Raw genomic sequence first — 15,463 nt, forward strand, 5'->3', positions numbered from 1 at the left:
CACCCAAATGTTCACTGCCTTACGGAATGTTGTTTTTCAAGTTTTCAAAGCGGGACTGTCGAACTTTTGGAGGCTCGACACTTTCGTAGGACATAGTCAATATCGATGATTGGCAAATTATCAAGGACAATCATAATCGTAACATGATCGGTAAACAGTACAACGTAAGAGTATTTACAACAAGGATATAACGAAGAGTCATCGTTAATAAATTTTTTATTACGTTATTTTTCTACCGTTACGAAATCTTCGTCTTACCAATATGACGATATTGTCGATACGCCCTTTTAATTGTGATTATAACGTAATACAAACAATAATAAAAGAAACGTCGACTTTCAGATTGTCCTGCAAGTAAAGATTTCCCATTTAATTTAATTTGGCGATTCCATCCTGCCACGAAATAGATAACGGAAAGGAACACATGACTCCCCTTGTCTGTCTGTCAGTCAAAAGTCGATCGCAGCATAATACAAATAGACAAGGTATAGTAGCCACTAGCGATCGTATTTTGGTTAAGTTCGCGCAGGGTCTAATGACGTCACGTTCAAAGCGACATCAGTTTCACTTTGAGGGGACTTATTTACGTTTCGGTTCGTAAGCGGATGACCCCTCAAAATGTAACTGACGTTGCGCCGTGACTACGCAACGCACGCAGTCAGCCAATCCGAGTGCAGGGTTCAGTGACGTCACTGTTCAAATGCGCAGAGCTGCCATTGACTATAGCCATATCTATTCGTATGATGATATCATCACAATAGAACAGAGGATACTGACCACAGGATCGTATCAATTATTAACTCTATTTCAGAGCAAATTGTGAGAACAGCCAATAGACTTAAAATTCTATAAGAGAAGAAGACACGGGTAAGACTGTTCTACTGATATTTTAAAGATCTTACTAGAAATTCCAGTATCGCACGGGAACGGGTTTCTGGTGGCACGTGAATATCACGAAAAGTAGTCGAGGTGGTTTTCTTAGATTTCGAGAAAGGTCAACTCGTCGTATTTGCAATATATACGAAATCGATATCTTTTTTAAACAAAATCTTTAGCTTTAACCCGAAAACTATATTAAAAAAGTTAATAAGCAAGACATCGCATCGGCAATCTCGAACGATCATTTTAAATAAATAATATGCGTTACTTAGTAAACTCACCTACCTTCGAAAGTGACTGCATTAACTTTGTATTAAATAAAAAGGTTGATTTTCCATGACATTTATTCACGGTGAAATATACCACTGGTGGTATATACCATTCGTGATAACACGTATACTCGTTATGTCGTCGAGTACACGTCACAGAAATAATAACGATCTGCTGTTTACGTTGATTCGATTAATTTGCATTCCAGATCGCAAATAGTTAGCAGTCGCACTGTCTTGCGAGAAATAAATATTGAGTAGGAGAAAAGTACTGGAGTGATAATCAATGTGAGAGGAATTCAGTGTCTTATCGATATACTGGTTATTATATATATATATATATATATATATATATATATATAGATAGGTGTGCGTGTGTAGCTGAATCCGTAAGTTGAACGTAAAAATCGCAAGTGAATTTTCAAAATATAGATTTATTGTCTACGTAGCAAAATACCTATGTATGTACTTAAATATTTGGCGTCACACGATTACGAGGCTAAGAAAGTATTATATTAATATACAATATGCGAGTTTGCCATATTGGATATGGGCAGTGTTTTGATGGTAGTACGAATAATAAACTTAGTCGTCCATTACGGATTTACGAATATAAATTATATATTATTTTACATGCTAGGTAGTACACTGGGCATACGAAGTAGTTATCACGAACAGGAGAACGAGAAAAAAGAGAGCTGATCCAAGTGATCAGAGACTATAAGGATGGCAGAGGAGAGAAATTAAAGAAAAGAAAAAGAAAGAACAGAACAAGCGATAGAGAAAGAGTGGGAAAAAAATTTCTTGTTCTTTCTTTTTCCTCTATTTTTGTTTCCTTTCTTTCCCTATTTTTGTCTTTCTCTCTCTATCTCTCTCTCTCTCTCTCTCTCTATCTCTCTCTCTGTTACCTTACTCGCGGTATTATATTTTTCTCTGTCTCAGCATTCCGCCATCTCACGGTTCACCATAAAGCTCTCGACGCGACGGAGCTTTCGTAACATTTACGACGATTTCCAAGCGGTCTTACGGTTTAATCTTAACGTCGTGACGTCCATGAAAAACAAAATGGCAATCGTTATACACTCGTTTTGCAGAGGCTTACGCAATATCTTTTCATTTGTTTTTTGCCCTTCGTAGACTTTAATTTTCAATAGATTATTACCAATTTCGTATGAAATTGATTATGAATTTCTTTTATGTGTGCTTTATACAGACTTGGCAACGACTTATTCGGGACCTTAAATTGCCAGCTTTGAGAGTTTGCTTTTCAGGTCTTCTGAATTGCTGGTTGTCGTCTATGCTGGCCATCCAGAAACTATACTCGTTCGTGTAGTAATGACAGTGACCTTTGGCACCGTTGCACTCGATGAATGGCGTTGCCCGGAAGTCCTCGAGACAGGATCCAGGACTAGATAGTGATTGACCACCGCCCTGAGCGCCGGCACCCGTGTGCTAAATAAACGATATGGAAAAGAATTGGCCAATGTTTATTTTAATATTATTCTTCAGTGCAGTTGATTATGTGTCATCCCGATTTACGTACCATGACAAAACTGTATCCGATCCACAGACCCGTCCATCCATTTGGACATTCCGGAATATTCAACGACTGACTGTGCACTGCCAAAACGTTAGCTGGTACCTCGCAAACGACGCACCTTGAAAAAAAGATTTTTTTATTCAAAAATATTTTTTCTTTTCTACCAAATTAACTAGCACCTGATGAAGAAAAAATAAATTTCGACTAATCACAATAGCTTGACATGTATATATTTATGCAAAGCAACATCTAGCAACGATTCCCTGATATGAATTCATAGTGAAACTAATTTTGTAACAAAAATTAATTAAAGAAAAACGTAAACCTGTCGATAATATTTGCCCGATCGTTACGATCGTATCGTTAGGTAATTCCTTTGGGAGTAGTGAAAAATTGTTGGATGGTAAATCATATACGTTGTATACGATTTGCATTGTGACATATCAATCTAAAAGATATTGGATAAATTGTTTTCAACAGATATTTTGTTTACTCTACCTGGATATGTATTCCTCGATGGCGGTTTCTTCAACAGGCATCATCGGAATAGGACTGTTGGTAGAGAGCCAATAGGAACGGTCGTTGCGACTCGCATAATGGCACACGTTGTTGACGTCGCAAAACAGGAAGGGCATCGTCGAGAACTTTCTTACGCAGGAGCCGGCATAACCTGTTTTCAGAAAATTTATTGGACGGCTCGAATTGAAAGAAATGGTGGGAGAGAGATTTGAAAAAAAAGCGATTGCGCGATGCTGTCCTCGCAACGCGGTGCGACCAGTCGCTGCCTTGGGTCTTGAGCCATATGGCGAATTTAAATACGTAGGATACCTCAAGCAAAGATTTTCTCAATTGAATCTATGAAGAACTGTTTACGCCTATGGATGATAATGAATAAAAAAAAAGATATAGAGATTTTTACTGATTTTCCGTAATGTGAATTTATGAAGAGGTTCTAAGAAATATTTATTCACGCATGCACTGTTCGTTGATTGTTTATAAATATTTCAATTAAAGAATAATTACCCAGATCTTGGGAATGCGCTCTTTCATCGCCATCCGTGTGAAGAAGACTGTAGCCTTCCCAGAGTTTAATGTGTCCTGGTTCGCAATCGGGAACATTTTGACTCTGACTGTGTTTAACCAGGAGAATTCCAGTTAGATAATCGGGAATGGTCTCACAAGGAGGTCCTTGTTCTCCTTTAGGACCTGGGCTTCCGACTGGTCCTTGAATACCTATGTGACCTTCTGGTCCGACGGGACCAGGCGGACCTCTAAATCCTGTAGGTCCCGGTACACCAATTGGGCCTTGCTCGCCCTTAATTCCATTTAGACCAGAGAAGCCTTCGGGTCCCTGAGGTCCTCTCTCGCCAGGGAGACCTGGTGGTCCTGCAGGACCTGCGGAAAATAAGTGGTCGTTAACAGTTGCGGGCAATTCGAGGGTTTGGGATATTTACTCGACAATTTTTTTTTTTTGATGTCTAGATTCTATTAATAACTTTCATGCGTGATGGAATGATTATGAGATACCAAGAATATTTACCAGGATAACCGCGTTCTCCTTTCGGACCTGCCGGTGGTTGCAGGCAATCTTCACCCTTGTCTCCTTTTTCGCCAACGTATCCAGGAGCTCCGGCCAGACCTATATCACCGGGATAACCTCGGTCTCCCTTTTCTCCTTGAGCACCAGGATATCCAGGTTGTCCATCGATACCACGATCTCCTTTTTCACCGGGAATTCCGTCTATTCCTCGTAGCCCTGAGGAGAAAAGATTAACAAATTTTTAATTAGGAATATTTAAAGTAAACAACGAGGGTATGATGATTTTTGTTTATAGTTAAATTATTCTTACCAGGCAAGCCACGATCTCCCTTCTCTCCAGGAGCTCCAAAAAGTCCTGGTATACCTTGGTCTCCTTTGGGACCACGTTCTCCATCTGCACCTTGAAGTCCTTGTGGTCCTGGCGGACCATCAGCTCCAGGCAATCCTGGCGGTCCAGGATAACCTGCGTCACCCTTCTCGCCTTGAAGTCCAATTGGTCCGTACGGTCCTGGTTCGCCTTTTTCCCCAGAAAGTCCTTCTAATCCGGGCTCACCCTTTTCTCCTGGGAATCCAGGCGCTCCGTCGCGACCATGCTTCCCTAGTAGGCCTGGTAATCCTTTCTCTCCCTTTATCGTTAAGCCCGGAAGTCCACTAGGACCAGGTGGTCCCATATCGCCTGAAGGAGCCAGAATAATTGCAATATATACTAGAGATGGTTTTTAATCTCGGCGAGACATCGTTAGAAGAGGACTTACCCTTCTCGCCCGGGGGACCCATGGCACCCGGAAGTCCAACAGGTCCTGGTAGTCCTCTGTCACCCTTTTGACCATCATATCCGGGAGGACCGTTGAAACCTCGTTCTCCCTTATATCCAGTCAATCCATGACGACCAGGAACACCTGGTTCACCCTTTTGACCCTTGATATCTACAGTCAATCCAGGGGGACCACGGTCTCCTTTCTCTCCGGCTGATCCCATCGCACCAGGAAATCCAATAGCTCCTGCAAATAATGAAGGGAATTCGTAGAGAAAATTCGTAATTTATTATTTAATAATATAATATTATTGTTTCCTCAATACCTATTGGACCACGATCTCCTTTAGCACCATCTAGACCATCTCGTCCAGGTGGTCCCATATCACCTTGGACTCCAGGGTATCCAGGAGGTCCTTCGAGACCAATATCACCAATTTCTCCCGCAAGTCCGTCAAGTCCAGGAGGCCCAGGTTCGCCGAAAGCACCAGGAGGACCCTATTGATATAAAAAAATTGATAAAAGAACAATAAGATTTTTGACAAGCTAATGTTAATTATTCTTAAAATATAAAAGTTTTACGGAAGAATATCTGATTAATTTATTTACCGAATTTCCTTTGACTCCAGGTAATCCCGGAACACCTTCATCCCCCTTTGGTCCTTGCAATCCAGGAAGTCCATCGCGTCCAGGAACTCCTCGTTCTCCTTTAAGTCCTGGAATTCCGTCTTTACCTATTCCTGGTATTCCTGGTTCACCTTTTGCGCCATCGATTCCATCTCGTCCGGGCACTCCTGGGGGTCCACGAAGTCCAGGGGTACCAGTCTCACCCTTCTGACCCTTTTCAGACACTAGACCGGGTTCACCCTTTTTGCCCTAAAAATATTACTGAAGTTTGTAACAGTCCAGGAACAGTTCATTTACACATTACTTTTCAATTAAATTATATTCCTTAAAATATTGTATAACAATAAGACGTGAACTTACCATGGCTCCGGGGTAACCCATATCTCCTTTCTCTCCCGAGAAACCAATAGGTCCTGGTACACCAGGTAATCCGTCGAATCCGCGGTCACCTTTAAGACCTTGTGGACCAGGCATTCCAGGCTTTCCTTCCATACCAGGAAGTCCAGGGAAACCTGGAAAACCTTTCTCACCGCGATCTCCTTTTAGTCCAGGTGGACCTTCGCGTCCCGGTTCACCAGGAACACCAGGGGCACCACGTGGTCCAAAGTAACCCTTCTGCCCATCCTTTCCAGGTTCACCGGGCTCCCCTTTCGTGCCTGGGAATCCAGGGAGGCCAGCTCTGCCAGGTTCCCCGGATAAACCAGGTTCTCCTAAAATTTATGTGTGATTAAATAATTATTTATTCGTAAATACTATAAAGTTTTTTCTTAACGAGTTCTATCGTACCCTTTCTTCCATTCATTCCTGGGATTCCTGCAATTCCTGGAGGTCCCATTGGACCAATCGGGCCAGTATCACCCTTTTCTCCAGGTGTTCCCGGGAGACCATTAAGTCCTGGAGTCCCGGTGTCACCCTTTTCACCGTTCAAGCCTGCTAATCCAGCATAACCACGTGGACCGTCCTTTCCTGGTGGTCCTGGAAGACCACGCTCTCCTTTCTCGCCCGGTGGTCCAGTTAGACCTAGACTTCCCTTTACCGAAATTCCAGGTTCTCCTTTAACTCCCTTAGGAGCCGCAGCACCAGGAAGACCTCGTGGTCCATCGCGTCCTGGATCGCCTTGGAAGCCCATGACACCAATGTCACCCTTCTCTCCACGTTGTCCTGGAAGCCCTCGGGGTCCAACTGGTCCCGGAGGTCCTATTGGTCCAGCTGGTCCTGGAGGACCCTGGCATAATATTTAAAACCATTCACGCGATATTATTTTCGATGAGCCATAAGTAATTTTTAAAGAAAAACCAACGAAATGCTGCCAGATAATTGATGTGTTATTGAATTCCCTAATAAATGTCACTAGATTAGCTTTAAAAAGAATATAATTTATTGACGAAAATAGCGTTCCATCATAGATATGCACTGACAATTAACTAACAAGTACCAATAATAACAGAAAAAAGAGACAAAGACAAATTCAAAAGAAGAGCACTATCGTGTGCCAACCAGGATTGCTACTTTAACTCTTTTAAATGCAATTCTGATATGTACTTTTAAATCTATTAAAAACTGATACTGCATAGTGCTGCGGTCTTGTTATGTTGAACAATTTCCAGGTACTGATAACCGCATATCTATACACTAATCGTGACCTTGTTGCAGAGGTCAAAGATGATGAAATTCCATATCAGAAGGATATTTTTATTAAACTTCAGAAATTACTAATAAATTTATGCCACTATCGTCGTTTAAAGTCTTCATTCAATATTAGTCTATATGCGTGTGCATCTGTATATATATATCCATATATAAATGGTGTTGTTACTTACCGGGAATCCTTGATCTCCCTTATCACCTTGGAATCCATCACGACCAGGAGGTCCTGGTTCTCCCTTTTCACCAGGAGATCCTCTGTCGCCCGTTAAATTAAGAGTCAAGTTCAATGGCGGGCAAAGACCTGAAATTTTCATATCATAGTATTCAATTGTTTAATTACGAAAAATAAAATATTGTCATTACGTTGCTTACCTGGTTCACCCTTGTGTCCATATGACCCAGGCTCACCCTTTGCACCAATCGAACCCTTAAGTCCTGGTTCACCAGCTTCTCCTTTCACGCTAGTACCCTTTTCACCTTTATATCCTGGAGTTCCCGGTCTGCCAGGAATACCGTCTTGTCCTGGGTATCCTCGTTCACCCTTTATTTAATAAAAGTTTACGTAATTTATATTAATTTATCCGTTGAGGTTATAATTATTGCTGCGTGAAAATTTAGTTAATTACCGCCATTCCCTTCACTCCAGGGAATCCTTCCATTCCGATGCGGCCCTTTTCTCCAATGGGACCTCGTGGTCCCGGAGGTCCTTGCCTTCCCGGTTCTCCCCGCACGCCCTTATCACCCTTTTCGAGTTTCAAACTATCCCGAGACACTTCTGCTGGTTTACCTGGTTCTCCTTGAGGTCCAGGACTTCCAGGAATACCATCTCTACCCTGTAATTAATAATAAGTTAGAAAATGATTTATCAGTATTTAAAGAAGATTAGATCTGGAAGTGTACCGGTGCTCCTGGTGGTCCAATTGCTCCTGGAAGTCCATCTGCACCAGGTTCACCAGGGAATCCGCGTTCTCCAGGTGGTCCTCGAGCACCTGTTAGACCAGGAATACCGTCGAGCCCTCGATCTCCTTTAGATCCTGGATAACCAGGTGAGCAATCCTGGCAACGGCCACCGATATCGCCTTTTTCCCCTGGACTTCCCGGGCTTCCTGGGATTCCATCGCGTCCTGGTACACCAGGTTCACCTTGAGCTCCTGCAACTCCAGGAGCTCCTGGTATTCCTTCCAAAGAATCGCCAGGATATCCTCGAGGCCCTGCGTAACCTCGTTCTCCTTTTTGACCTTTATCACCATCCAATCCTGGTATACCATCCATTCCTTTGAGACCCTATTGAGAAAATAAGAATATTTAGCGCAAATCAAAAGCACTGGTAATTCAACGAACGGTTAAATGATATTTACCATTATCGAATGTCCTTTCTCTCCCGTAGGACCTCGAGGTCCAGCAGGTCCTGGAGGCCCATCAAAACCTCGTGGTCCAGTCAATCCTGGGAATCCTGGGAATCCAGAGTCTCCCTTATCTCCTTTTTCACCTGGTAATCCTTCCGGTCCAGAGGTACCAGGCAGACCTGGCCCGCCCTGGATACCGATTGGTCCTCTTGCACCAGGAGTTCCTGGATAACCATCCAATCCTTTTGGACCAACTGCACCTGGATATCCTCGCGGTCCCGGAGGTCCTGGAGGCCCAGCCCGTCCTTTACCACCCTGTAAATAATTTCGTAATTATTCTGTTTAGCAAATAATCGAATGCAAAATAGAATTCCATTAGCAATTTTGAGTAGATGTAAATATATATATATAGTAACTTACACCAGGTGGTCCTGGGGGACCACGTAATCCTGAACGTCCCATAGGCCCATCGCGTCCTGGTTCTCCCTTCTTTCCAGGACGTCCAGGTAAACCATCCACTCCATCGTAACCTTGATCACCTTTTTGCCCAGGAGGCCCTGGGGGCCCGGAGAAGCCGTCTCTACCCTAAAATGGACAATAATAATTCCAAAAAATATTTCCAACCTACGCAAGAAAATTAATCTTTTGTAGATAAATTTTTAATAAAGCTCACTCGAATACCAGGAACACCTGGTAAACCCTTTTCTCCTTTCACTCCAGCTTCTCCAGGAATACCGTAATCTCCCATTGGACCAGGTTCACCCTTTTCTCCATATGGACCAGTATCTCCCTAATAAATACATAAAATGTAGAAAAAAAAACTTATCATTAAGTTTCAAGATAACAATTATTTAAAAAGTTACCAGTTCCTACCTTGTCTCCCTTCAGGCCTCTCTCACCACTAGGACATACCATCCCTGGAGTAGACCCACTCAATGGGTACAGTGGTACCGGGGAACCAGGCGGACCCTGTTCTCCCTTCTGCCCTTTGTCACCTTTCACTCCTTCAAATCCGAGACCCATATTACCTTTTTCACCTTTAGGTCCCGGAGCACCCGGTGGTCCCTAAAATACATGTTCACGTTAATTTATATTAAATTGTTAATTGTTTACTTTTAACGCAGATACTTACGTATGATCCCCGTTCTCCTTTCGGTCCAGGGAAACCAGATTCCCCTTGTGGTCCCGCAGGTCCTGGTGGACCTCTCACTCCATCGATACCTGGTTCTCCTTTTTGACCATGTGGGAAATTTCCGGCGAAAGCAGGTTGACCCTTATTACCTTTTAGACCAGGAACACCTGGTAAGCCTCGAGGACCTGGTTCTCCAGGACGTCCATCAATTCCTCTTTGACCCTTTACAAAAGATTTTATTAATTATTATTATTGTTTAATCAATTATATTATTTGATATTAATCACTCACATCCGTTCCGTTACAACCGTCCCGTCCAGGACGCCCAGCATTACCAGGGGCTCCTTGAACTCCCGGAATCCCATCGATACCAGGAAATCCTGGCACACCGATGCTACCCTAAATTATGAAAACATAAGTTAATATTTAAATTTTATGAACATAATGAACATCAATTTCATTGATAAAAAAACCTACGCGCTCTCCCCTTGGTCCTCGAGGTCCTTGCAGACCAGGATCACCCTTTTGCCCATCTGGCCCTGGAAGACCTTCACCACCTGGGAAACCTCTCTGTCCTTTAGGTCCTTCGGGGCCAAATGTTCCTGGTGTTCCCTAAAATAAAAATAATTCACCCAAATAATGATCATCGTTGATCAAGGAAGCAAAACAAAAAGTACTAAACTTACTCGTGATCCTTTTTCAGCAAAACACTTAGGAACGCAACATGCTGATCCCGTGCAATTTCTAGGTGGTGTTGCGCCAGGAATAGGAAAGGCCGTATAACTGCTGGGATAATTTTCTGAACCACTATCATATCCTCTCTGATTTTCTCTATATCCACCATAGCCCCCAGAAGCATCCTGACGACCACCATAACCGCCAGAAGGATCTTGGCGACTTCCATAAGAATTCGCCGATTCCGGAACATATCCATATCCTGCACCTGAACTTTCTTCACCTCCATAATAATTGTTCGATGCTTCAGACCCATAGCCACCAGCTGGTCCTTGAGCTCCACGACCTCCTGTGGATCCTTCTGAACCATAACCACCATCGTATCCTTGTGAGCCTCGACCACCATAAGGATTTGCGGAACGGTTCCAGTCACCATCCCCTGACTCTGCATTCTCGTTTATAACACCACCGCGATTCCCATACGACTTCGAATTTAAATCCCATCTATACGATTCGTCGGTATGGTCTGTAATTAAAATTTCAACTTTAGTTTTTTGAAAAAATATCTAATCCCGTATATTGCATCAATCTACGAACAAGATAAAATATAAATAAAATAAAATCTTCAGGACCTGCCGAATAGTTTTCATCCAACGCAGCATCTTCGTCGTATCCTTCAGGTTTCGCGATATCTCCACGACCTACGTGGACTGGTACGACCGGCTTTGGTCTGCCTCTATACCTCGAGTAATTGTATTCCTAAAAAAAAAGGAACAATAAATAAAAAAGTATAGCAATGATTCAATGATAAAAAAAAAAACAAGATAATCCAATAAAATTAATCCTACAAGGAGCGACAGATATACGATTACAATTATGCGACTGAAATATCACCAGCACGAACTGTAAGCGTGTAGATACAGAATGAACTTTGACCCCGCAACGATCACGGCTACTTCAAAGTCCCCAAAAAGAAGAAGAAGAAGAATCAGAAGAGACAGGCAGAATGAAAGAAAAAAAGGAATCCCTAAAACTATTCTTAGCAGACTCCCCCAAGTAAAAATAAATACAGTAGAATTCATGTCGCGTTGGCAAACAGCTCCAGCTCTTATCTTCCAGCATCCCTGCCGCCATTACCAAACATTTTACGACGACACGATGACTCATCGTGATGCCGCTTCCGAGAAAATTATTGTCTTGCTCCCGTTAACATTTTTACAATTTTTTTTTTCTTTTTTTTTTTTCTTATGGGGAAACGGCGCATCCACGGGAAGTGCACTGCTGATAACAGACACCCGTTATCACACTAAATGACAAGCTCAGTGCGGGGGTGGCGATAGGATAACGTCCTTTTAAATTTCCATTCATCGATCGAAAGGAACAACGAAGAGTACTATAATTTTGTATAAAATAATAATAACAACAAACCCGTATATCCGAAATTCACATGTGGTTCTAATGCGTATCATAATTATGGTAAACTGATAGACTGTCTCGAATGTATAACGGTAACTGGATACTCGTAAAACGTCATGCTGCGATCGTAATCATTAAGTGGAACGATCATCGCAGCTGTAAGACCGCTATTAAGTCATTCCCATTCACGATCCTATCTCACGACGTAAGTGTTATGCTGCCTACATGGGAATCTTCCCAATGAATATACAGGGCGTAACTGCAATTGAACTTTCGATCATTCGTGGCACGCGGCTCGCTCTAGAAATCGTCACATATATGTTCGCGATCTTGATCTCGGATCGACGAAAGGACCTTGGGCGTGATTATGCAAAAAAATAAAAAATACATTCAATAGACACGGTCAATTCCTAATGTATAAATAGTGATCGAGCGAATACGAAGTTTGTTATTAACAATGATGACCTCAGAAGGCGAAATGATCTAACAAACAGAAGAACAACGGAAAAGAACACGATCGGTAAGGAAGAAATCTGCCGTTACCGAGGGAGCACGTCAATGTATGGAAATTATAAATTCCAGTAGAATCTTATTTATCGGCAGTGCTTGACGATAAATTTAATTAGCGACAGAGTCATTGGTGAATCGAGGCTACGTGCTGTCGTGCATTAGATACGCAATGACACTATGTAACGGAGCTAACCCAATTTTCTTATTCCAGATATGAGATATCTTTTCGTGACGGTTCAAGAATCGTCCCTTTTATCGCGTTTTGCCGCCGGTCTTGGTCACCATCGTGAAACACGGTTACGCAACCTCGGCTCGCGGGCTTAGACTACGAGCATCATGAACCATTTCGCTGTTTCATTTTTTTTCCCTTATATGCTTAGCGTTGACTTCTGCTTCTATTGCTGCTACTACTACTGTCGCTGGTACTATTATTATTATTTTTACTACTACTACTATTGTTATTGTTACTACCTGCTACTACTACCCGTGCAATCTATCCTTCTCTTAGCTTACACAGATTTCCTCCACCTTCGATTTTATCACCATGGCTACCTTAAAGTCCTTTTATTTCCTATTCGTTTCCTCTTTTTCGTTTCCAAGTACCACCTACAAACACGTACAAGAATCGTGTTAACTCACGGTTTCCGACCAAGCGAGCTTATTTATTGCGTAAAGTGGCTCTCAAACGTTTCGACTCTCTGAAATTACACGAATAGCCTAACACCTCGTTAAATAGATTAACGAGACTCTTCTTTTTCTTTTTTTATCAGTTTCGTAACGCGAAATCAAATATAATTCGAATTTATAATATAATTCGTCAATTTAACGTCGATAACGAAAGCGTTAGAAGTATTGAAGTATTATAGCTTTAGTATGATAATTATCAAAATTGTTGAAATTCGAAAAAAATAATATTTCGCTGATAAGGAGATCAGACACTTCCGTATTGACTCTAATTTCTAGTTTATTTTTCTTTAGACTGCCTAAGCACTTGCTCTCCTTTTTATGACAAGATGACGGAAACCCGAACACTAGTTTCGTATGACAGTTTCATAGAGTCGAGAGTAGATTACCGATTTTTTTAATTTACTCATTTACGCAGGCTTACGCAAGATTAGAAGACTTAGATATGACCCCGCGATATGCGGAACCGTGAAGAAAAAAAAAAAAAAATAATATGAAAACAATGGACCAATCGGATAAGCACGTTTCCAGTAATACGTACTCGTGAACTATTTCCAGTAGTGAGTAACGGTTACGAGGGCTGGTGCATACGGCTAATAAAATTAAATTCTTGTGGGCGGACTGGTACTGTCTACCTAGTGACAAACTAATGACAAAGACAGCATCGAATATTTTGCCATTTTCTAGGATTCCGAAAGGACCCGTTTTTCTTGTTACTTTCGCGAAAGTTACGGGCAGCGTCGAAATACGAAACATAAATCTGGTGGAAAAAAATACTATCCCAGCTTCTGTATCTATGAATGAATCCTGGATGGTCGAGCGTCACCACCAATGAATGAAACGGGTACACGTTGTGAACCGGAACGCATACTGCCTATTTGTGTGTTTATGTGACTCTGGGTGGTTTGTGTCCCGTGTGGAGATAAGTACGTGTACAATACCATCGAAAAGTATTTCTCGTATGTGACCATAGTCCTTTTTCTCTGACAGTGGCTCTTGAACCGATTAACGTGTTAGATAATTTTTTTTTTACGTACCCCTTTTACTACCACGAGGACCAGGCAGACCACGGATGCGATCAATCTGTGAAAAAAAAAACAGCTGAATGGTATTTTTTTTAAATTATGTTAAGGAATTTTATTTTTTTTTCTAAATTTGACTTTTGTTTCCGAGGAATAGCATTGCAGAAATTGTATCTACTTAGTATCCGACGACTGGCGGTATACGATAAGACTGTGTCAAATGTTGGAAAAGAGTTAAAAAAAAAACTCTTCGGGATAAGATTGGAGCGTTAGTTATCGGAAAGATGTAAATCGATATGAAATATCGCAGAAACATTTTTCAGTGACAATAACGTTAAACGAGATAATGTCAATTTCGTTTACATTAATAATAGGTTCGTCTTCTTTACTTCTATAATTACGAGTTATACACGCAGAGTGATCTGATGATCGTCACACACTTATGAGATATTAAGATTATTAAAAGACGATACGTGGGCTGTGTATTTAAGGGACCTGTATATCTATAGCGATAAGCGTGGGCGAAATTAGCAATAAGACGATCCTGTAAGTCCATCACACGCTACACGCTGCAGCGTATAAGCCCACACATGTATACCATACATACTAAGCAGATCCTTGGGCATCCTCGAAAGGGACGAATAAAAAAGAACAAAAAAAAGAAAAATGCCCAAAAAACCAGTATCTAACCACAAAATAAAAAGACGCGAAATAGCCCGAAGTGATGTCTACCAAGAAGATAATTAACCAATAGGAAGCATCCGAGAGAGTTCATCCAATTTGGATCAAGTTACCGCAGCATCCCTGACGATCGTACGTATAAACACTAAGATAAAAAAAAAGTCCCAAAATGAACATCCGTATATTTTTCTTCCACCGAGTAACAAACTCTGTAACGTGTTACCGTGTACGGGGTCGGAGTTGAAATTTCCTAAGAACCGTTAAAAAAAAAAATAAATAAATAAAAACAATAAAAAATGTACTCACCTCAATCGCAACCAGGTCATGTCGAGCTCCCTGTACCAGCGTTATTAGGGAGCCGGGAACCCTCCTGAACACAGTGCTTCAACTCCGTGCAGCCAGACAGACAGAAAATATCGCGCGACCGGGTACCGAGAGACGTGTGGACCGTCCCATCCAGGGAGGGCTCTGAATGAACTCGGAGGGAAGGTGGAGGCGGCAGTCTGAGCCACGCCAGCTAGAATTCCTCCGCCGAAAGGATCGGCACTCTCGGAGTCAGAGTCAGAGAGCAGCCTCTTCGAGCAGCGATTCTTCAAGCGCCTCCACCTCTTTCTCTCCTCTCTCCTCGTGCCCGAGCAATTCCTCCAACACCAAGAACAAGAGTAGCAGCAGCAACGGCCGCAGCAACGGCACAACCACCACCACCACCACCACCACCACCATCACCACCACTTCCTTGAT

General features: G+C 42.1%; 1 protein-coding gene across 1 annotated transcript; it reads right to left on the minus strand.

The window, feature by feature from the left end:
* Nucleotides 1-2,204: 2,204 nt before the first annotated feature.
* Nucleotides 2,205-15,355, minus strand: LOC107271204 (collagen alpha-1(IV) chain). Its single transcript, XM_015746894.2, has 26 exons — nucleotides 15,029-15,355; nucleotides 14,057-14,102; nucleotides 11,042-11,168; nucleotides 10,421-10,935; nucleotides 10,212-10,346; nucleotides 10,026-10,133; nucleotides 9,735-9,956; nucleotides 9,476-9,667; nucleotides 9,276-9,392; nucleotides 9,023-9,187; nucleotides 8,615-8,917; nucleotides 8,157-8,540; nucleotides 7,883-8,089; nucleotides 7,629-7,797; nucleotides 7,430-7,557; nucleotides 6,396-6,834; nucleotides 5,970-6,319; nucleotides 5,592-5,858; nucleotides 5,309-5,480; nucleotides 4,984-5,229; nucleotides 4,539-4,904; nucleotides 4,229-4,444; nucleotides 3,712-4,083; nucleotides 3,187-3,358; nucleotides 2,692-2,806; nucleotides 2,205-2,600 (listed from the first exon to the last, which is right to left on the minus strand). The coding sequence occupies exons 1-26, from the start codon at nucleotides 15,046-15,048 to the stop codon at nucleotides 2,343-2,345; spliced, it is 5,811 nt and encodes a 1,936-aa protein (XP_015602380.1). The 5' UTR covers nucleotides 15,049-15,355; the 3' UTR covers nucleotides 2,205-2,342.
* Nucleotides 15,356-15,463: the final 108 nt, after the last annotated feature.

This window comes from Cephus cinctus, unplaced genomic scaffold (assembly GCF_000341935.2).
Source record: "Cephus cinctus unplaced genomic scaffold, Ccin1 Ccin1_scaffold0928, whole genome shotgun sequence".
NCBI lineage: Eukaryota > Metazoa > Arthropoda > Insecta > Hymenoptera > Cephidae > Cephus > Cephus cinctus.